Source organism: Eutrigla gurnardus, assembly GCF_963514095.1.
Source record: "Eutrigla gurnardus genome assembly, chromosome: 6".
Taxonomy (NCBI): domain Eukaryota; kingdom Metazoa; phylum Chordata; class Actinopteri; order Perciformes; family Triglidae; genus Eutrigla; species Eutrigla gurnardus.
This window is the reverse complement of record NC_139920.1, coordinates 14,461,591-14,483,635: the sequence shown is the minus strand read 5'-3', so window position 1 is coordinate 14,483,635 and position 22,045 is coordinate 14,461,591. Positions and strand designations below refer to the sequence as shown.

Sequence of the window (22,045 nt, the reverse complement as noted above, 5' to 3'; positions counted from 1 at the left end):
AACATTTAGCATCCTAGTGGAGGAATACATTCAATGGAAGATGCAGTGCATTTTGAATAAGGTTTGATGAGCTAAAGGCACTCAGAATCTCACATAAGACACAGCAACACATATCTTCTCCAACAGCTATCTACACAGTTCAAAAGGTACAGGAATTGGGTGGGTGATGATGACAGATTGCTGGGTTAAGTGACCCTCACTCCCAATACAGAGTAGACTGACATACATGGCACAAATCCACAGTTTCTCATATTACTAATTATCTCAAGTTATTATGGAAATATGTGCAGTTATTATACACAGTAACTGCCTCTGCAATGTGTTGTCCAGTCCACTCAAGCTGTCTATGAGGAAATTGCCCTGCCATGCCAGGCTGAAGCTGCAGAAATCACAATTCCACCCTAACACAGCTACTCCCAATGTTCTGCCAAACACCAGCTATTATATACTTACCCTCCAAGAGCTGGACAGAGAGACAACCTGTGTTTTTTTTGTCACTCTTTAACCGTTTGTATCTTTTTTTTTTTTAATTAGTCACCGGCAAAGGATGGGCAGAAAGTAGTTGCATGGCCATTATTTCGTATACAAACTTTTAATCAGATCGAGACACATGCTCACACAAACTTGCACACAAGCGTTCACACATACACATGCACACAGACACCATTGCCAGGCATGAAAGCCCTCTAGTCAGCCGTCTGCCAGTAATGATCCTTCTCTGGCAGCTTGAGTGCGTAGCATGAATATGTCGCTAACCAGCTGCAGTCACACTGCTCACACATCTGCTTTTTATATTATGTACTTGGTACATACTGAAGCACATTCTCTCTTGATCCCTCACAGTTTATTGTATACCTTTCATCCCATCCCATGTGTCCATTTGCTGGTCTCCGAATGGGACACAGTTGCAGTTAGTTGAAACATCTTCGTAGTGAGACATAGTGAAGCTAACCAGACTAAACAAAGCAATAAGGCTGTGCAGCTGGAGAAAGATTCCTCTATGGACAGTGCAGCAGCAACGGCATAAATACTCATATGTCTTATACTGGAGCAATTGTGGGAAATTAGCACATTTCCCATGTTATTGAACCCTTGTAAAAAAAAATGTTTAAGTCTCGTCCGACAAAAAACATTGTGTCACCATCTGACACGTGTTGAGGAGGAAATGAGGTGTGTGGAGCTGGAGGGTGGGCAGAGTGCACTACTACTACCTGACATAATGTTACCTCATTGTGAGATGTGCACATTTAACTCACCACCTGCAAAACACCAGAGGCAGACATGACAGAGTAGTAGACTTTAAGGATGGAAAAGAGGTCGGTGAAGGGAAAAGCAACAACTTTAAACCAACTGGAGGGACTGACAAAAGATTATTTTTAGTGGCAATCCTGATTGGCACCCACTGTTGTCCCTGGGCATTCCAGACTCGTGAAATTTTAACATGCAGTTCAATATCCATTTTCCCCTCAAACCCTCCTATATTCTACCACAAAGAGATTAGAGTGGCAGGGTTCAGCATCAAAAGAAATGGGAAAATGAGTGGCGGATGGTGGTCCGAGGACAGAGAGAAGGTGCCAGACGTGACAAGACCAACAGGAGAACTGAGCGAATTGGAAAAGTGCCCATGTAGAATAATTACTTACTTCTTCAGAGTCTAAATGAAACAATAGGCCTCACTCCCAAGTCTGCAGAGTTGACCAGACTGAAATAATTTCTCCCAGAATCGTTAAACTACCAATAGGGGAATATTTAAACAACAACACCAGCCTTGTTGGTGGTGTAATTATGAGTGTTAAGTGTAATTGCAATGATAAAATAATCATTAAAATGCCATTTCTTTCACTTTTCTACAGTTTCTTCATTGTCTGTTACATTTAATTCATTTCTTAGTAAAGAGGCAACGTTTCACATTGTGTGACCATAATTACCGACTTCAGTCAACCACCACACCAGAGCAATCCAGCTACAATGCAGGGTAGCACATTCAAATGGCCATTTGTGAAAATATAACGCCTTCTAATGATAATGTAACAAGTTCCCAACAAATAACAGATGAGGTCAACAGCTCAGGAACTGCTGGGCATTGACCCTCTCCCTGCCAACCTTCTCTGAAAACTCATCTGGATCATGTAGATACATTTGGTACAGAGGGAGTGATTATTTCACTCTGACTATTGCCCACGATCTACGCTTAATGATAGATGTTATGATGCTCAAATACATTTTAGCTCTAATCAAACAGCATGCCTTCAAAAAGTAATTACAGAATATGAACTACAGAGCCTAGCTATGGTTTTATTCACCTACTGCTACAATAATATCCTAACAGAGGAGATGCACTCCAGCTGCCCAATGATGGTGTGTCTGCAGTATGGAATATGGTGCCATTGATCTTCAGCCAGAAGAGTGCATGTGTGTGTGTGTGTGTGTGTGTGTGTGTGTGTGTGGGCTCTTTGGAAGCTGCAAATACACTGAAACTGAACACACCTGACGAGGATCAACAGAATAGCTACATGCTACCAGCTTTAAAGGGGCTCCCCCTGTACAGGATTCATCTGTGAAATACAGCAAAACTGCAACCCTTGTCATGCAACGAAGTAAGGATGTCATCAAGGCTGAATCTCCCTTGTGAAGGAGGAAAAACACCAACTCAGAGACTGGTGTGCTAATTTCACATCAACTTCCCAGGTGAAATATTTATAAAATATTTAAAAGACATAGCTGGATGTTCACTGGCTTCATCATTATGCACCAGGCTGCCATACCAAGACCTGAAGAGATCCAGCACTGGACTACTGCTGTTAGGGCTTAACAAGAGTGCCATCCTGTGGTAAAGTAAAACATCACTAACCGGATGTTCAATTTTCTCAAGACTAAGCAGGACTTAACTCCACCAGAAAACTGGTCAGTTATAGAGATTTTAGACACATTGCTCTGAAGGAATCCCAAGCACCCATGTTGGTGTACTACTACTTGGTCTGTGTAGCACATGTGAAGGATATTTAAGAAAATCATTATTATCTACATATTTCATCTTGGACACGACTTTCTCGAAACAGTAATGACAATAGAAATACATTGTCTGAATTTGAGTCATTTCCTTCTTACTTTGAGAAGAAGACAGTGGAGTTTTCTTTGCTCTTAGTGAAGGTGATGGGGAGGAATCTCAATGTGATGTACATCTTTCTGGCATTGGATGCCAGCCTCTTAGCCTGGAAAACAGAGAAGTCCAGACACTTATTAGTCAAGACAGTTAATAGTTATTTCTATAAAAGGCTGAAAACACATCAATATTCAGAAAAACACAACACATCAGACCTTTAAAAAAGATCTCACAGCAGAATTATTCAGACAAAACAACTGTTTAATGAAACAGGATGCAACAGCTGCTTCTGTACTTAAACAGATTTGTTGGGACCACAGGCTGGCTGACATTTCAGACGAAAAGACAGTGGGAGGGCATCTTCTCTGAGAACAAATAGCTTTAAATACCAAACATCTGTTCTGCATCAATAAATCTGGCTGTGCAAGTTTCATTAACAATTAAACCAAAGACCTGGATTACCTCTTACTTGCCTAATATAAATTTGAAAGGTCAAGCGTTTCCTTTCTGGCACTCATATAGCTCCTTCATGACTTCAGATAAGTGGTTAGTCAGAGACAGTAAAAGAGATTTACTGAAAAGGTAGGGATAGGTCTGGTATAGGTATAAACAAGGCTACTTACGGATAATTTCACTTGCAATGTTCTAGAGAAAGCCCAAAACCAAAAACGTATCATGTGCCCAGCCTTCATCTCTTGCTCAGAATAAGCCTCATTATTTTGATCGATTTGTGATCAATAAAGCAGCCACTGCCTCTAAAAATGCCATAAAAGAAACCGCATTACTACAAGAAAGAATCATGTTGTCATGTATTATTAGTACAGGTGAATGCTGGCTGGCTGGGACACTGACTGTTACATAAATGAATATCTGTGGTTTGGAGCAACAGCAATGAGCATTGCATAACCACGGCTGCAAATCATACCAAGTGAAGCAATAAAAGCATGAGAAAAAACATTTAATTGGTGCTGTAAATCTTGGTTAAGTTAGGTTTTTACTATCATTGTGTTTCTGTTGTTTTCAAGTTTTATATCCAGGGATTGTAAAAACTATCACTGATCATGTTAGCTGAAGGAGCATGCATGATTCAGTATAGGGTAGTTTGAGACTATTTGAATTTGATCTGAACATTTCTTCTTTTTTGCATTCATCAGGCTAAAAAAACAAGAATAAAGCTGGCAATGATTTTGTTGCCAATCACATTTCATGCTCCGTCATTGTGTGCTTTCATGTTGCGATCAGTAGCATACTTTACTTCCTGCTCCAGTTTTGCTATTTGTTTGTTATTCCTGTAATGTTGTCTCTGTTTATTTATTTATTTTAAGTATATGAGTGTATGATTTGTTAAGTAAATTCATAATGGAGATAATAAGGATATCACAATTAAGATGGACTATAAAAAAGGTAAAATGATGAAGTATAGTATACTTCTATGATATACTTCTTCTTGGAGGACTTAAAACACTGTGATTCATATCAGGTTAAGGTTTATTTTAAAATAAGATTCACCAACTGAAAAAAACTGATAGCTTTGGATAAATGATCAAACACAACGGTTTAGCATTTCTGTAGAGTACAAACATGCCTGGTGTATTTCCTGCCATTTTTAGTATGCTGAAAAATTGCTGCGTTTCTAGGCATGTTGCAGTCACCTGTTGATCAATGAGATCAAGCATGTGGGGAAAATAAACAGTACAGAGCAACCAGTCTCCACAAGTCGGCCCCTATAGTACCTTCCATTCGGCAAGCATATGAATAAAGTAAATCAAGTACGTACTTTAAAAGTGGAACGAGGAGTCTGGAGGAGGTTGTCTCTGGTGGCACCATCAGTAAATCGTCCTGTATCCTCCAGAAGTCTGTAGTCTGCAGTGCACGGAAGGGACACATTGTTAAAAAGTAGCATCCATTTTTTCATAATACCGTAAATAAATAAAATATTTAAGCTATTTGTTATGCTTAAAGAAACACACTTCTCCTGCCAATGATGACAAAAATAACATCCCTAACAACCCACTTTCTGGTTAGTTTGGCCTCTACATGACAGTGAAGATCGTTCAACAATGTTCACTTTCAGATCCAACTGTCAACAGCTCAAACTATTCTTGCAGTATTCGGTTTTTCAGTCATGGGAAGGAGTAAGGATGCTCACCACTGAGAAGTGCCATTTCATCAAATTCTGAGAGGGTCACAAAGGCAGTTTTATTTCTAACTCCACTGCAGCCTGTATCTTCCTTGTGTTTCTTCACACACAGCAACCTGGAAAAGATACACAAAGTGAATTTGTTAGGCGACAATTCTGTTTAAAGGAATTCTGTTTGGCTGCCTTTCAGTTTGTCCAGCCAGCTGCACAAAAGTTATCATAAATAAAACTGGACAAAGAGAGATAGAAGACAAAATGCAACAAATGTGAAGGAAAGAATATGAAACTATAGCTTTCACCTGTATAAAACAAATAACAAGCACTGCAGGTGGACAAATAAAGCTAGGTTATCATCATTCCAGAAAGCTTGTTTCCTTTATTCATATTTTTGTGGCCAACATCCATCGACAATTATCCTAACTATAAATACAACCCCAGAAGAAGCTGAAGTATTTGTGCTCCGCTTCCTTCCAAATGAAACTCTTCTCTCAAGCACAAAGTTATAACTAAAAGGAAACCTGAAACTGTGAAAGCAGGATAAGAGAACAAATAAAAAATGAAATGACAGTGATGACAAAACGGTAAAGGCAACATGGCAACGGCAGCACATGTATATGCTGCAGCCAGTAGCATCTGTGAATGTCGCTACATTTTTGTCTCAGTTTGTTGTTTTTTCGTGTTTATTAGTGGAGCATTGAAAGGTATATGACAGAACTCATCAACATCAGAAAAGGAAGTATGATCCTTGAAGGAGGATTTCCAAAATAATGATGAAGCTAGTAAACATAAACCTATACAAGGTACATTAAGTAAAGGTATAACATATACATTAAACATAGCCAGTCATTTAAAGATCCCTTGTTGTGAAAAGTGAGATTTTCATGTCCTTTTTTATTTTTATTAAGATGCATTAAGTTTCTTCCACCACTATCTACCTGCACTTTTGACAGAGACGTCTTAAATAAAACAGTACGTAATTAAATATGGTTATTCAAAAGAGCCTGTAATTGGCTTTCTGAAAGATCTTACCAAAAATGCACCAGGCATGGAAATACCCATTTTGCTGAGAGACAGGTATTTGGCAAGGGTCGAACAAAGTCTCTATCCCCAGAAACTATGTAAAAGGAATGCTGAATGGTGCCCATAACAAAAAGCTAACAGGAGAAAAGGGGAAGAACATCCCCTGCTGCCCTTTCATAAATCTTAATGAAATTTTAAGGTATGACCTTCAATATGCCATTTAGTACTGGAAGGTTAAGCTGTAGATATTTCAGCATCCAAAGAATTTGAGAAAAAAGGCCATGGAGCATTGCCATGGCCAGCGGCATGTTGTTGCTGGCCATGAATCAAAGTAAAGTTCAGTCAGTAAAAAACAAAAGCATAAAAGTATTTTGTTGCTGCACGAAAAGGTAGAAGGTAACTATTACATCATTCTTTAGAGATTATAGTTTCTTTTCAGAAAAAAGCAGGGCTATTTATTTGTTTTTTATTACCGTATTTATATCAGACTCAGATGGAATTTAGCTTTTAAGCTGCAAGAAAGGATATGAGCTCATCGTGGAAAGAGCGGAAGAACAAGGGAAAATCAACGTCTCTTCAATTTTACCAATAAACAAGTATTTAACTCTGATCACATGATAAAGTTAATAATTCAAAAGGAAAAACCTGCTCACAATACACATATTTGTGTAGTCACAATAACAAAGCAATCCGAAAGCATTAAAAACATCAACAAATACAAGTTTTAGCATGAATGTGCCACTTAATATAGATTACTATGTTGACTTTGACTAGATTAAAAAAAAACTACCTTGAGTGTGTGTGTGTGTGACCTCATTATTTGTGCTTTATTTACTGCCATTATCCATTGCATACAAAGACATACATTTATTTGCAAAACTACTTCTGCCACATATTTCTCATGTACCTATTCCAGTGTCTTACACATGTCACATTACTACAGCCTCAGGGGTATTGTTTGTAGGCACACATGGCTTTACATGAAAGTATAGGCTGGTAAAATCTATTTTTCTTCCATGTAATACAACTTTTCAAACAACTTGGAATATCTGTATTTCTTTTCCTACATTTAATGATATTGTGGTCCGGATTTGTTTACGGGCCCTTTTGGCTGGTTGTTAGCTAGTAAAATAACAGCATAACTTGTTCAGTAAACTCACCTGCAAGAATAGGCTAGACAGGCTGGACATCTGTACTTCGCCTCCTCTGATCCACACACACCACAACTGCAGGAGAGACAACAGATTGCGGTCAGTTTTACAGTTTTAAAGATAGTATTTAAATATCCCACTTGACTGCAACATAACCAATAGAGATGTTGATAAAGAAAGAAAGATGAAGACTGGTAAGGACTGTGTGGAGGTTTTTTTCCGGTAACGGGGGAGCTGTCTGACGTACGTTAGCTAACGGCGTGCTAACTTTGTAGCTAAGGTTAGCTAACTAGCACATAGCGCGAAGTGGCGTTTTTTATTTGCTTTTATTTACAAAACCCGTTACTCCTCTTTATATCTTAATACATTCTACAAGGGTCAAACGGAGCTAGAGCAAACAAACATGAAAGCAAACAGGAGCCTGTTAGAGCTACCTAACTTAAGTTAGCAGTTTGCTCATGACTTCCTGTCCTGTTAAAACGCTTACTTGGAGAGTGCAATCTTCCTTTTGGTCCCTCTCAGCTCTTCTTCTGGACCGTGGTTTTCCACTTGGCTCTCCGTGGATAACATAATGCCTGTTGTTGGTACGGTTACAGAGCGCAGCGTACCCACATGTACACAACCCGGTCAAAACAAACCCTCTTCCGCCGGTGGCCAGTTGCTGCACGTGGAGAGGAGTTCCGGTTGAAAAGCTGCTCGCGAGCGCCTCCCGGTGCCAGTGGATGCGAACTACAGCATCCCCCAGTGTTGTCAAAGTAAACACACTACTGACATGAATGTGTAGAATATGTGTCTATATATTATAATGCTATTGGCAAATAGCCACACCAAAAAGTAAACACAGACTATATAAAATGCAGACCTTTTGTTTTTTTGTCATAGTAAGTAAATAGTCTTGTAGGACAGAAACTACAAATTTTCATTGTGTCAGCTGCAGATTGTTTTTATGCTCAAGTGTAGACAATACTATATATACAAGACTCCAGGTGTTTATTTGCAAGTCTAGTTCCTCACCACCTTTTATTTATGCTTATACAAGATGAGTTTATTGTAGTGAGAGTCATGGCATATTGGCATCAGTATGTCCTTATGGCATGTGTGTGTGTGTGTGTGTGAGAGAGAGAGAGAGAGAGAGAGAGAGAGAGAGAGAGAGAGAGAGAGAGAGAGAGAGAGAGAGAGAGAGAGAGAGAGAATGTGCACACACCATGTTTGATCATCAGTTTCTTACAATGCTGAGTTCTTTGCATCTATAATATGTTGCTGTTTAAATAAAATTAACTGTGCTGAGGGATTGACATGAGTCATAAATGTAATGCTCATAGATCACATACAGAATATGGTTGACCTCACTATGTTGAATTGGACTATGTGACCTAAATATGGACTAAATCCTCTTCTGGATCTAGTATTCAATGATATTTTATGAGCACTCATTTCTCTCTCTTTTTTAAACTGTTATTCCCCATGTGACACACATTCACACCTGTGTGCTGCCCCATGCCGTAATCTGTTGACTACTGAGGAGCTCCACCAGCAGTTAAGGTCATGTCCTTTGCTGTAGACCACCTCAGAGGTTTCACTTTCCCCTCTGAAACAATATATACGTAGTCATATAGATGACATCCAAGGATAATATGATCCCAACATTGTATTAAATTGATCTGTATGACAATTTAAATAAAGTACAGAACCATTTGTGGATAAAATGCTCCATTTATTTGTTTGTCAATGTAATATTATTTACACATTTGCATCCACCTTTATCCTGCACAGACTTTATGTAATTACACTTTGTTCAAGGTAACATAACTTAAGAATATGACTGCTTCTGTGTATTCTGACTCTGGCCTATTGTAGCTGCCAGACCACCTAACCACCACTGAATTACCTAAAATAACGGTATGATAAAAAAAAATACAGTCACGGGTGAACACACAAACACACCTTATAAACATAAATACTTTAGACTGAGCTGTGGTTGACCAAATAGTTCTCTGAGAGTATAACTTACTGTGTTTCAGTAATGTGAACAAAACAAAGACCAAAAAGGATATAAATAAACATACAGTATGCTGTCAATATATACACAGGAAATGTAAAAACTCACTGATGACTCATTCTTTGTTGCAGCACCAATGATAGGTTTCCCCTGAACAACCTACCACATAGAAGGAAAAGCTACAAAAAAAAATATGTAGTGTATCAAAAAATGGTTCATAAATTAGAAATGACCAAATCAACATAAGTACTCAACATAACAAATCTTGATGTAACCGGTACATACAACACAAAACGAAACAAAAAAAGACTAACTATTCTAGAAAGCAAATGAGCAGGTAGAGGTAGAGCACCATCTGTCAAGATGTACAGGTCTGACCGGGCAGGACCAAAGACAAAACATATCATGAAAACAAAGTCAATTGTAGCCTTTGATCAGAAGATGAAATATTTAAAGCAGTCGCACACATTATCCACATGCTATTGCACTCGTAAAAAACCTTTAGTTAGACAGTGCTCCTATGTAGAGGCCTGGCACGCTCCTTCGGGTTAGGCCTCTGCTTAGGATCGTCAGGGTGTGTTTGGGGGGAGAGGGCGGCGTGAGTTCTGGCGTTTTTGGATGGGATGCTGCTTAGTGAGACCCTACCCTGTGATCAGGGAGTCATATGGGTCCATACACAGCCAGACTAAGCACTTTGACTAATAATTATCAACAAGACAAAATGTATACAATTATTGATAAATATTGGTATACACTGTTCTCCTTTGGCCTTCGTGGCCTGGATGTTCCACAGAGATTGAGTTCTTCCACGCAGGTTGGTTGGACGTGGGGTAGCTGCTCTGCCAGGTCCCATTCACGGTTTCCAACACAACAAACCCTCATGGCCACTCGCTCTTTGGTAGGCAGACATTTTTCTTTTTTTGTAACAGCCTTGTAATTTAGTAGTTCATGTAAATAGGTTACAGGACGGCAATGCATGTGTCAGAGGAAGCAGACCGGACTGATTTCTATACGCCGCTGACTATTCGGCCGTGATGTGGGAAACTCCTGCACGTCTACAATAGGTAACTGGCGACTGTCCTGAGTATGGAAGAAGAAACATGACTCGTGCCAGCTGCCATCTTGGATCTGAAAGAGGATGGGAAGAGGAGAGAAAAAAAAAACATCATTCAAGTGGTTAATATTCCAAAATCGCTAAAATGTGTTTCATAAATATTCCAGAATATGCTCTGAAAGGTAACCCCTGAATCAGCTCTCTGTGCTGCTCATTACCTTGCAATCGTCTTTGAGCACATGTGGTTCAAGTAGTGTATCCCTCTCAAACATCTGTTTGTTCCAGCCACGGAACCGAAGTGTGGCGTCTTCTGGCGGTGAGGATCCAGGATCGTGCGGAGGATCGTTTAGGCAGTGGAGTGTGATGCCGTGACTGGCCTCGGCACTCAGTAAATGGAGGAACTTCATTTGGACTTTCCCGACATCAAACACCATCTGTGACGGAGAGCAGACACAGAAACATGTCGGGGGATCAGTCTGCCGTTACAACCACAAGAGGATCAGGAGTCACAATTCAAATGTATGAAAAGACGGCCTATAGGCTGATTCGTCACTGTTCCTCACTGATTTCAACCACATGTTTTCCTTAATAACTTCCCATTTCCAGCACCTATCAAATTGTAAAAGGGGCACAACATAATTAATAATGAACTCAAACCAATAAACAAACCCCTCCATAGGTGGCAGGTGCCTCCAGGTGCTGTTGGTTACTGTGCAGGCACACAGACACAGCAGCAGCCTCTACAAATACGCTGACATGTTCATCGTTTTACCACCTCGAAGTTACCTTATCAGAGGCCACTGGATGTAAACAGGTCTGTCCTCCTGCGGTGAAGTTGCAGAAGACCTTGAAGGCATCAGACGTACAGCCCAAGTTGGGATCGATCCAGAACCAACCTGAAAGCCCCCCAATCCACAGAGAAGGTCAAAGACAGAGAGACAGGCAAAGCAAGACAAGTCTTTTACAAATGATATAAGCAGAAGGCCTTCCAATCCGTTCAGTATCAGGTGAGACTCCTACCATCTCTGAGCTTGTGATGACAGTCGAGCAGATCTTTGCAGACCCGAGCCGGGTTCTCCCTCGTGCCCAGAGGCTGTTTGATGCTGTCGATCACACCGCTTAGGTAACGTAGAGTCTTGAGGATCTCCGTGTTCTGGTCTGGCAGACTCATCTCTGTGTTCTGGAAACTCTGGTTAAGAACGGGAATGACAGTCAAAAATGATAAATGAAGTATCTTCATTACAGCTTTTAACAGTTTTTAAACTATTTGCCAATTATTCATTGTCCATGTCCGTGTGAATAAGTGCCTTACCTCTGTCCTGAGGGCAGTGTTAGAGTCCCATACGCCGTAGAATGCTGAGTCAACATACATCTGCCTCTGTGGATTCAAAAATCAACATATTGGGTTTAATGAAAACACAACACACTCGGCCTGTTCATTATTTAACTGAAATAGTTTAATCCGTGAGCTTTTTTTTTTGATTAGTTATTGGTATCAATACACATCCGGTGTATAAAGAAAACCTTAGTAGAATAAGAATACACTGTAATACCACAGAAAAAGCAGTAAAATGAGTCTTGCATCAATAAACCCAGACATTCCCCACTTCAGCGGGGGGAAGAATAACACATTCCACTCAGTATAAACACCACCAGTATCACATAATGCGTGTCAACAAAAGAGACATCTGATATCGTTGCTTTTCAGGATTCTTAGAATTGTTCGATCAGAAAAAGGTCATCCAGATAGCAGGAAGCTACACTTGATCCAAAAGTTATGACAGATAAGAAATGTAAGGAGGGATTTTAGCGCAGCACCAGAAAAGGCTGATCACTGATCTGATTGAGCAGATCTGTGTTAATATGAGTGACATGAAGCACTTACTGTGGGACCGGGAGCACCGGGAGGTCCCTATGGTGGGAAGAAAGAAGAAGACTAAGTGAGTGACACAGTGAAAAGTGACCCCTTCAGTTCATTTTCTGGTAAACCATGTCAGATACATTATAGGGAGATGTTTGAGTGTGCAACCAGTGCCTTGGGTGGACTGAACAGAGGAGTCTTTTAATGGTAGTATTATGTAATGTATATATAAAATAATTATTTGAAATTACATATGGCAATGCCACCATTACATTCAAATTGTCCAGGTCCAGTGTTTTTAAAACTTTGTGGCCCCAAATTTATAAAAAAAAAGTCTGCCTGCACTGACTGATTGAAACTCCTCCACTGCTTCATCATTAGAAACCTCACCAAATGTTATTGTAACATGAACGGAGTACGTGTACTGGAACATGAAATGTGGTACTAAGGGTAACACTTACACTAGGTCCTGGACTTCCCTGTGGTCCTTGAGGCCCCTGGAAGTGTGAGAAAGAAAATCAGAAAAAAATAATGCTTTCTTGTTTCTCTGGCAACCTCAAGACTTTACTGTAGCAGCCCATGTGAGACAATCCAGCACCTTACATGAACACATAACTAGCTGAGATAATCACATGTTTTGGATAATAAAAGTGCAGAGTGGGAATCATGATCCATTGGATACCTACTGCCCCCTGTGGCCGACTCCTCTATAGTACCTACGTGGGGCAGGTGGACTCATATTTGAGAGTATGCACACGTGTGGCATCGCCCGTGTTTGAGAAAAGGCTAGAACGAACTGTGTACGCGGCTGTGTGTGGTTGTGTAAATCACAGAGCACGACGGAGTGGAAGCAGGGATGTAGAAGTGAATATGTGGATTGTACTGTGGTTTGCCCCGCTAATATTTTGACAAGGCATTTCCTCAACTGTTTAAATAAGAGGGTCTGAGAGTACTGCAAGGGCCCACGGCAAGCTCCAGGAGATACCGAAAACAAGCTTTTTTCCACTATGACTCAGCCATACCGATCAGCTGTCAGTACAGTAATATAAATAAAACTACCACTGAACCCCAGCTAGCCCTCCTGGATATTCAAACACAGCCAATCGTCATCCACAGTTGGCCCAGCGATAGTTTCTCAGCAAGTCTGACTCTCCAGTAAAGTGTAATCATGCTGTAATCATACAGTGCAGTAGCACATAACCATACATTACATAAATCATTAGAACACGATCAGTCCGACAGACTTTTCAGTGCTTCTGGTTTGAATCACATCTTACCATTTCACCACCGCTTCCCTTCGGACCCCTCGGCCCCTGTGGGAAAGATACGCAACAACATGAAAACACTGTAGTGGGATACAGCACTGTCCCTCTCAGCACATGGACAGTTATATAGACTGATTTTATCAAAAGATAATAGTCGTATGATTGACATTTTGCCCTCCCCACCATCAACCCAAACACACACAGAAAGAAACCTACAGGGTTTCCCAGTGGGCCCATGGTTCCTTCAGGGCCTACAGGTCCAGTGAATCCCTGAAACAAACAGGATTAGGATGATTATACAAGTGTTCGTGTGTGCGTGGAAGAGATGACATATTTCAGAATCTTAAATTCCTTTAAATATTATTCCACTACTGGGGTTTCACTCCCACTAGTACAGAAAGCACCGTCTCCATTTCTATTAAACTTACCAGAGAGCCCATTGGGCCTTTTGGGCCAGGGAAGCCTCTTAATCCCAAATCACCATTCGGACCCTGTTGTACAGCAGAAGCGGTCTCGTCAATTGGCGTGTCATTATACAGGGACAATATACTCTGTAGCATAGCATAGCTCTAACAGTATAACTCAATCTCTTACCATTGGCCCTGGAAAGCCCTGTAAGCCAACCATTCCCAGATCTCCAGGTTCCCCCTGCAAGCGGAAAAGACAATCGCGCAATGACAAAAACTTCGTATTATCAAGTAAGACATTGTGTGTGTGTGTGTGTGTGTGTGTGTGTGTGTGTGTGTGTGTGTGTGTGTGTGTGTGTGTGTGTGTAAGCCATTGTGTGATTTTTCATTCCATTTTATAAGTTGCCCCTTTTTAAAAATGTCCTCGTCCATTTCAAAGGAACTGGGGAACACACGGGGCTTTATGGAATATGGAGCCCCAGCCCATATTCACACAACGTCCAAGAAACACACACTGTGGGGTTTTGGTGTCTGTACCCTATACAGTGTCGGAGGACTGTCTGTGGACCGGGGTGGCAGACACTATGTTTGTACAGCCAATCATCCACATCCTCTAGACAGCTCTGCTTTCGGCCCAGCGACTTTGACCGAGACGCTCTATTCACCGAGAAGTGTAAAGGGATCTGACCCAAGGGTCCCGAGTCCGCTCTCTGTTTCACAGGCATCAATGGAAGGGAACGAGCGGAGGGAGGGGAGAGCGAGGGATTGAATGTTGTTTCTTTTTTTTCTCTCTCTCTCTCTTCTTCGTTGAGGAGTTACATAAGCAAAGCAGAGCACCTCCATTTCAGGTCTCTGGAGGGTGAGGATCTTACATAACTTGGCCTAACCGGGCGGAATGTTTCCATTCCTGGTCTCGCCCAGATAATTTGTTACTCCGCTCAGGGTGGAAAAGTGTCAGACACGCACATTGGCTACCAAACCCCGCTGAAGCTATATTTAGAGAGGTATTAAAGAAAGCTATGTATAAGCTTATAAAATCCGAGGGATGGTATCAATTTAAAATGAGCAACGGGTCGGCCCACGCTGTTAAGGCCGTAACGGTTAAATAAGATGGTTTTATGTGTGTTGCAAATATTTTCATTAAAGAAAAAAAAGGTATTAATCTGAGAAAGAAATAAACATCAGGTGGAAAACAGAACAACATAATAGAACAGGCTTCACGTCAAATATTCACATCTAAAGGAGACGCACAATATATCTCACAACCAAAGATGTGGGAATAGCTCACTTGATTATTTTACTTAGTTACTGCAATTATCCTATAACATATATCCATCACAAGTATTCCAGGCTATAGAAATAAATTAATCCTTCATTAAGATGGAAATTTACACTCACTTGTTGTCCTTTGGGTCCCAGGTCACCTATCCTGCCCTGGTCACCTGTCGTTCCCTCCAAGCCTTTGATTCCCGAGGCTCCCCTGTCGCCTGGCAGTCCAAGTTCTCCCTGAACCCACAGGTCAGGAATCGAAAAAGTTACAACAACTTAGCAACATTTTTCTTACTCAGAGGCTTGTTGCTACAAGTTAGAATACACTAGATCAATAAGTTTTATCGTTTTCACCTTCTGACCAGGTGGTCCTATTTCTCCAGGTGGTCCAGGAAGTCCAATCTCTCCCCTGGGACCTGGACGTCCAGCAAGTCCCTCTAGTCCCACCAAGCCTCTATGACCCTGTGGACACGCCAAAGTTGATGTCAATAAAATGCTAAATAAAGTAAGTAGTATTGTTTGACTATGACCAATATAACACTGATGTTGAAATTTTGGAACCTTTTTAACATCCATGTTTACAACTAGAATATCAAAACCACATTCATCAAAACATTTCTCCATTGCGAAAACAAAAACATTCTCGATGTTCTTGTGCAGCCTCATAACGGTGGTTAACGAAAAAAAAAAATATGAATTACTTCAATTACGTTTAGATTTCAATGTTTAGTTCAATGTATCCAAACACATTTCTAAATCCATTGTTGTTCTTAGCTGTAAAACACAGTGCTGCAGTTTGTTGGCTTCTCCTGGTTGGAATATTTCTAGACCGTGTGCTTCGTAAGTCCATAAAACGGACGGCCTGTCACCGAGTTGCTTTCTCACACCACAAATCACGGTGGTTTGCTGCTCCATCAGCAGCGCGGCGAGGCAGAAGGGAGCGAGTGATATTTGAATAACAGATTGAGGAGGTCGTCGCCTCACGTGTGGCTTCTGTTCCTCGATCGCGGTCTAAGTCAGGAACCAGGTGAAGCTTTTTGTCAGGATCCCAATTTCAAACAGTTTCTATTAACACTACAGACGTTCATGGGATGTTATCGTTAAACCCTGGAGAGCGAATGGATTAAATCATCTTCAATGCAAAATAAAAGATAAGGATTCTTGAATATAAAATGAATGAGAGGTATGAAGAGGTATGAGTGCAGGTATGTTACTAAAGGTATGGGTAGGACCTTCTTTTGTTGACAATACTTAACATTACAGTTCAGTCGGTCAGTGTTTTGAGGCTCGTTGATACAGATTAGTTACCATCAGAATTCCCTGATGTTATCATATGTACAGTCTTCTTCTATGGAAAAGCTGACCCAGCAAAAACACCTGTGTGGTGCCTGAGTTGCAGGTGAAACGTTGTAGAGGGCGACCTCTGCATCTCTTCTTGCTTACTAATACTCTACCCAATGAAGCGCAAATGATCCACATCTATGTTTTGAATAGAAATGAATATGCAACAGATAATGAGGAGGATAGATAATTGAATAAGACGATAATTAAGACTACTACCACCTCTAAAAACAGCTCACAGATAAGTCAAGACCTCAGGTAGTTTATTTTTTTCAAATTAGAAAGTATTTTTTTGTGATTTAGGAGCCATAGAGTTATAACTAGGCAACTACTGAGAAACCATATCATTCCAGTCAAACTCAAAAAACACCAAAGACCAAAATTAGACTCACTAGACATTTTACTTAACAACATTATGTAAATGAAAGCCAGACCGAGGAGACTTTCCAATTGCTGAAAAGGACAAAACATTCATGCACGAAATCCCAATCCACTCTGGCTGCATACTTATTTGGATATCCCCACTGCACAGCAAACAGAAGCCAATCACATCAAACAAGGCATTTAGTGATTAGTCGCTCGCAGCTGTAGGTCTCAGTCTTAAATCACCAGATGGGTAGCAGCTGAGGGAAAGCTTAGGGCATTTAGATGCCCGTCAGATGAAATCCCTGTTCTCAGGGGAAAATGTGGCCTGGTGGCTGAATGGGTGGTGAGGTCTATATGGTGTCTCCTGAGTCCAAAGACATGCAGGTTAATTGAGGACTAAATTGCCCGTAGGTGTGAATGTGAGTGTGAATGGTCTGTGATAGACTGGCGTCCTGTCCAGGGTGAACCCCGCCTTTGCCCACTGTCAGCTGGGATTAAAACAACAAACAAATATATGCTGCCGTTGATTACCTGCCGTCCTCGCTTTCCTGGAAATCCTTGTAAGCCAGGCGGTCCTGGGGGTCCATCTGTCCCCGGGTAACCGATCATACCCACGAGTCCAGGAAAACCAATCGGCCCCTGGAAAATGTCCATAACAGGGACACTGTAACTAAAACTCATCCCGAGGGGCATCCATCACGAGCACCACATCACTATTCTACACCTGAGCGTTCCTCTGAAAGAAAAGCATTACTGCAGACTTTAGCCAAAAAAAGGATTTGCCAGCATTTCCCAGAACCCAATTACAGTTCGCTGAAAAAAAGTTACGCAGTGAAATATTTAGACACTTGAGAGGAAATATAATACCGTTGTTGCTGACATTCTCTGGCAAACATTACGTGAGCTAATGAGGGAACGCGGCGAAGCAATTTTGTTTTAAGTTCGATGACTTATTGACTTCTCTCTCCCTTTTGCAGTGGGAACCAATTTGTAAACACACAATACTTCGGTAACACCGAAGCCACTCAGCTGTTCCCCCCCCCCCGTGCCAAGCTGCATCGTCATCATCGGCTAACCGCAGTGGAAAAGGGATCTTAATTGCCGTGCGTCTGGTCCGGGGTGGTGTGGTACTCACTTCCATGCCAGGAGCTCCGCTCAGCCCTCTTGCGCCTTGATTCCCTGCTAAGCCCTGGATAAACACACACATGGGGGAATAAAACATACATGGGCATTCACAAAAACACACAAGGTTACACAGCTCACTCTGTTAAAGGCCGTGTCTAATGTGAGTCTTATTGAGAACCCACATGCAGGACTGTTAACTGTGTGTTTAACACCTCCGATGGCGTTGGATTTAATCGCATGCAGGCGTTCGGGTGAAATATATGGCGTAACACTAAGACAGGAAACTGCATTATGTTTTCACTATCAGCACATTCTAGAGTGTATATGCTTGATAACATAAACTTTATAATCTTGTACTATCCATACAAAAAAATCTTTCCTTTCAAACCATCCCTTTGAATTTCATGCTTTTTCTCCAGGCCCGGTTACAGCCAGTTATGTACAGTAAGACAAGAGCTGGATATTTCAAACAGTAAGGCAGCAGATTCTAAATGTTTCTGATGTTTCTTGACTGGCTGTTAACTTATCGATGTTTCTAAATGAATAGGTCTATATTTTGGCACATGACAACATGGTTTAAACTCAGTACAAACTCAAGCCAAAGCTGACTATGTTGACAGATACACTCCCATACGGTTTGAACGGGGTTATATAATCATTCCGACGTACAAGCTGTTTCACATGTGGAAGAGAGTCAGTGGTATCTGGCAACCTGCGAATACTTCACTACTAAAAAGACAACGTGGAATATGATGAAGGAGGCTTTAAGTTGTTTCACAGGGGAAATGGAGTTATGTAATCAGAAGGCCCGTCTTAAGGATGAGAAAGAAAGCAAAAACACGTTTGGATCAAGAAAGCCTGCTTTAACAAAGGATATCTGCAAATTTTAGGGAGTTAAGATTTTTAAGGTTTGAAGAACAAAAGCAAAATATCTCCGATAATCATCAGTAAAAAAACACTTATTGGCTATATGCCTCACCAATTAGTCAAGCTGCAGTTTACCTCCATATCGGCACAAAAATGTCATCAGTCCATCATTTTATCCTATTAGAAATAGTGTGTAATGGTCATAATAAGCATACAAATTTTGTGAGATCACATTGACCTTGACTTTTCACCAATAAAATTGTAATTAGTTCCTCCTTGAGTCCATTTGGATTTTTGTGCCGTATGTAATAACTCCTTCCAGGTCCTGAGATACAGCTTTCACAAGAATGGGATGGACACAAGGTCACAGAGACCTTGACCTTTAACCCCTAAAATATGACCAGTTCGTCCGGGACTCAAAGTGGACGTTTGTGCCAACAAACAAAACATTAAGACTCAGGCATAGTTGGTGCTTCATCTTCTTTGCCAAGAATAATGACTTCTCACACTCTTTACTTTATACATGAGTGAAATGGTGTGTGTAGATTTTTCCTGATATGGAGATTTGCATGGACTCACTGGAGTGCCGTTTTCTCCGATTGGGCCTGGCTCTCCAGGGTGGCCTGGTGATCCCTGAACAAAGACAAAGAAAAGCCAACAACAATACTATAAGATTGTAATACGATGTTATGTGAATTCATACTTTTTACATGACAACCTGTGGATATAATGCTGTGAAACAGGTCCAGTTTATATATATATATATATATATATATATATATATATATATATATATAAACAGACATTCACTAACTTACCGGTGGGCCTTGTGGTCCAACAGCGCCACGAGATCCAGTGGTACCATCATGGCCCTGAAACACATTTTAGTAAAACATTTTAGTTTTCTCTCTCTCTCTTTATCAGTGATGAGATGAGTCGGAGACCTGAAATGTACACAACATCTCCACGTTTATCTAATGGAAGAACACCATGCTCCGATGTTACATGGATTCTCATGGGGTTCATTTCCACATACAGTAAAGAAAATCTGCTGAATTACAGACTCCACAGCATCAAAACATCATTGTTAGTTTACTTATATAATCATATATTATGATTAGAAACAGGAAAACAGGGATAACAAACGTATGATAATGAGATATATGCAGTGGACTGTTATCATCATATAGTTTGTGTATTTGCTTGTTGTATTTGCTATGGACATTATTCGCAGATCCATTTACAGCATAACATAAACACAGACTTTTCAAAATAAAGTAACCAACATACAAAATGTATCATTCTTCCTTGCGCTGTGTATGCAAACTTTTTTAAAGAAAGGAATCCTGTATCCGGGTGGAACTAAGTGACAAAAACACCAGACTTTTTGCTGGGAATGTGGTAATCCTCTCCAACATGTGTGGCCCTGACAGTACCTGAGCAGAGCGTAGCCACCGGAGTATGAACAACAATCAAGTGGACCAGCATGTCGTGTGGTGATTGTGTGATGGATTTAAAATGGATTTAATGGTTCATGTCTACCTTATATCCTTCATCCCCTGGCTCTCCGCGTTCTCCTCGTTCCCCTGGTGGCCCCTGTGTAGACACAGATGCACCGACATGAACACAAACACACACGCCTTCATTTATGCCCACACAGCCTCAATAGACTGCTTGAAGACCTTTCAGGCCAACACACATGAAACATATTGTATAGATGTGATCTCTGAGTCTGGAGTCAGATGGAGGCGTAATTCCACCTTGGACCTTACTTTCAGCCGATCTCGCTCGGGGCTGCAGCGACACACAGGCTACCATTGTTTGGCTCATGCTAAGTCCTGTAATACTTTGCCAACTTGATAATCCAATACCCCTCATATTGTAGGTGGCTATCTCTACCTGTGTAGACTTACAGTAACCCCTATTATTAATGAAGTGCAGGCCCGCCTCAGTGGTCACGTCCAGTGCCGAGTGAGTCAGGCTGCTGTTGAACTGCTCAGACTCTTTGAGACGTCCTGATCCTCTTGATATGAGTCTACGTTTCCTTGTGCAGAATCCCTGAGGTGACTCGGGGTGAGGAAGGGCCCTCACTGAAACCCTTTCAGGTACAGAACTGTTGCATTCAGTGTTTTCATTAGTGACTATGAGGATACAAGCTAAGCTAAACGTGTGCGTACTTGATGTTAAAATCAGCGGTTGATTCGAATTAACTTTTTCCTGCCAGTGTCAATCGGATATTTAAATGGCTCGGACGAAATAGAGCGAGAAGTGTTAGGGATCAGAAAGGAGAGTTTAAAGGAAAGCAAGACCTACTGGTTCACCTAAGGGCCCTGGGAGTCCCGGGGTCTTATTATCCTCGCCTGGATAACCCTGGAATGAACACACACAAAAAACACACACACAACCCAGCATGCAGACATGAGATTTTGCAACCTGGACAGTATTTTGAAGTACATTTCCCCTAAAACTCAAAACACTGAAATAATTCAATTTCAAGTTCAGGTATCATATTACCTTTTCACCTTTAGGCCCCGGTGGTCCAATGGGCCCAGGCTTGCCAGCGTGACCCTTAAAGAAGAAAAAAAAGCTGATTATTGTAGCTAACAAAGCCGCAATACTTCTACTGGCTACGACATGAAGAAGCAAGAGTTGTGCTGTCAGCATATTTATCAGAAGCGTTTAATAGAAACACAAGTCTTTGTAGAGACGCTCTTACATGCTGTCACTTCAGGATTTTGGCCCTGGCACGAACTCAGAAATCACTCATCGACCCGAGTCAAGTGCGATGGAGTATGAGAGCCTTCGTACACATCCATACGCCTTCATTCAAAGGGACAACATGGACTTGTGGTGTCCTGTTCAAGTTATGCAAACCCCAGAAACCCACACATGACCAGGATGTGGAGTTGCCGGGACATACATGCTTGTAGACCTCGCCGTGTTCCATTCGACCTCCTGTTTTTTGCTCTTGTTATTTGATATTACAGGGCATAATACCCATCTCTAAAATCAATTTAATATTGCTGCAAAAACATCTTTTTTCGTGATCATGATATAATTTACCTTTGCTAAATACT

At 41.0% G+C, this 22,045-nt stretch overlaps 2 protein-coding genes across 2 annotated transcripts in view; both read right to left on the bottom strand.

Annotated features, from left to right (window-relative positions):
- znhit6 (zinc finger HIT-type containing 6) overlaps positions 1-8,067 on the bottom strand; it is a 28,924-nt gene extending 20,857 nt beyond the window's left edge. Inside the window, exons 1-5 of the mRNA XM_084011051.1 lie at positions 7,902-8,067; positions 7,424-7,489; positions 5,253-5,359; positions 4,881-4,966; positions 3,109-3,212 (exon numbers count right to left, since the gene is read on the bottom strand). Of these exons, the coding sequence (XP_083867177.1) occupies positions 3,109-3,212; positions 4,881-4,966; positions 5,253-5,359; positions 7,424-7,489; positions 7,902-7,984 (446 nt within the window). The 5' untranslated portion in view covers positions 7,985-8,067. The remainder of the gene's footprint in view (positions 1-3,108; positions 3,213-4,880; positions 4,967-5,252; positions 5,360-7,423; positions 7,490-7,901) is intronic.
- A 1,040-nt stretch (positions 8,068-9,107) lies between these two features.
- col24a1 (collagen type XXIV alpha 1 chain) overlaps positions 9,108-22,045 on the bottom strand; it is a 72,278-nt gene continuing 59,340 nt past the window's right edge. Inside the window, exons 42-61 of the mRNA XM_084010917.1 lie at positions 21,483-21,536; positions 21,282-21,338; positions 20,511-20,564; positions 19,787-19,840; positions 19,548-19,601; positions 18,112-18,165; positions 17,508-17,615; positions 15,624-15,731; positions 15,399-15,506; positions 14,188-14,241; positions 14,022-14,084; positions 13,810-13,863; positions 13,606-13,641; positions 12,790-12,825; positions 12,353-12,379; positions 11,780-11,845; positions 11,488-11,656; positions 11,254-11,363; positions 10,686-10,901; positions 9,108-10,541 (exon numbers count right to left, since the gene is read on the bottom strand). Coding sequence (XP_083867043.1) covers positions 10,395-10,541; positions 10,686-10,901; positions 11,254-11,363; positions 11,488-11,656; positions 11,780-11,845; positions 12,353-12,379; positions 12,790-12,825; positions 13,606-13,641; positions 13,810-13,863; positions 14,022-14,084; positions 14,188-14,241; positions 15,399-15,506; positions 15,624-15,731; positions 17,508-17,615; positions 18,112-18,165; positions 19,548-19,601; positions 19,787-19,840; positions 20,511-20,564; positions 21,282-21,338; positions 21,483-21,536 — 1,629 coding nt within the window. The 3' untranslated portion in view covers positions 9,108-10,394. The remainder of the gene's footprint in view (positions 10,542-10,685; positions 10,902-11,253; positions 11,364-11,487; positions 11,657-11,779; positions 11,846-12,352; positions 12,380-12,789; positions 12,826-13,605; positions 13,642-13,809; positions 13,864-14,021; positions 14,085-14,187; positions 14,242-15,398; positions 15,507-15,623; positions 15,732-17,507; positions 17,616-18,111; positions 18,166-19,547; positions 19,602-19,786; positions 19,841-20,510; positions 20,565-21,281; positions 21,339-21,482; positions 21,537-22,045) is intronic.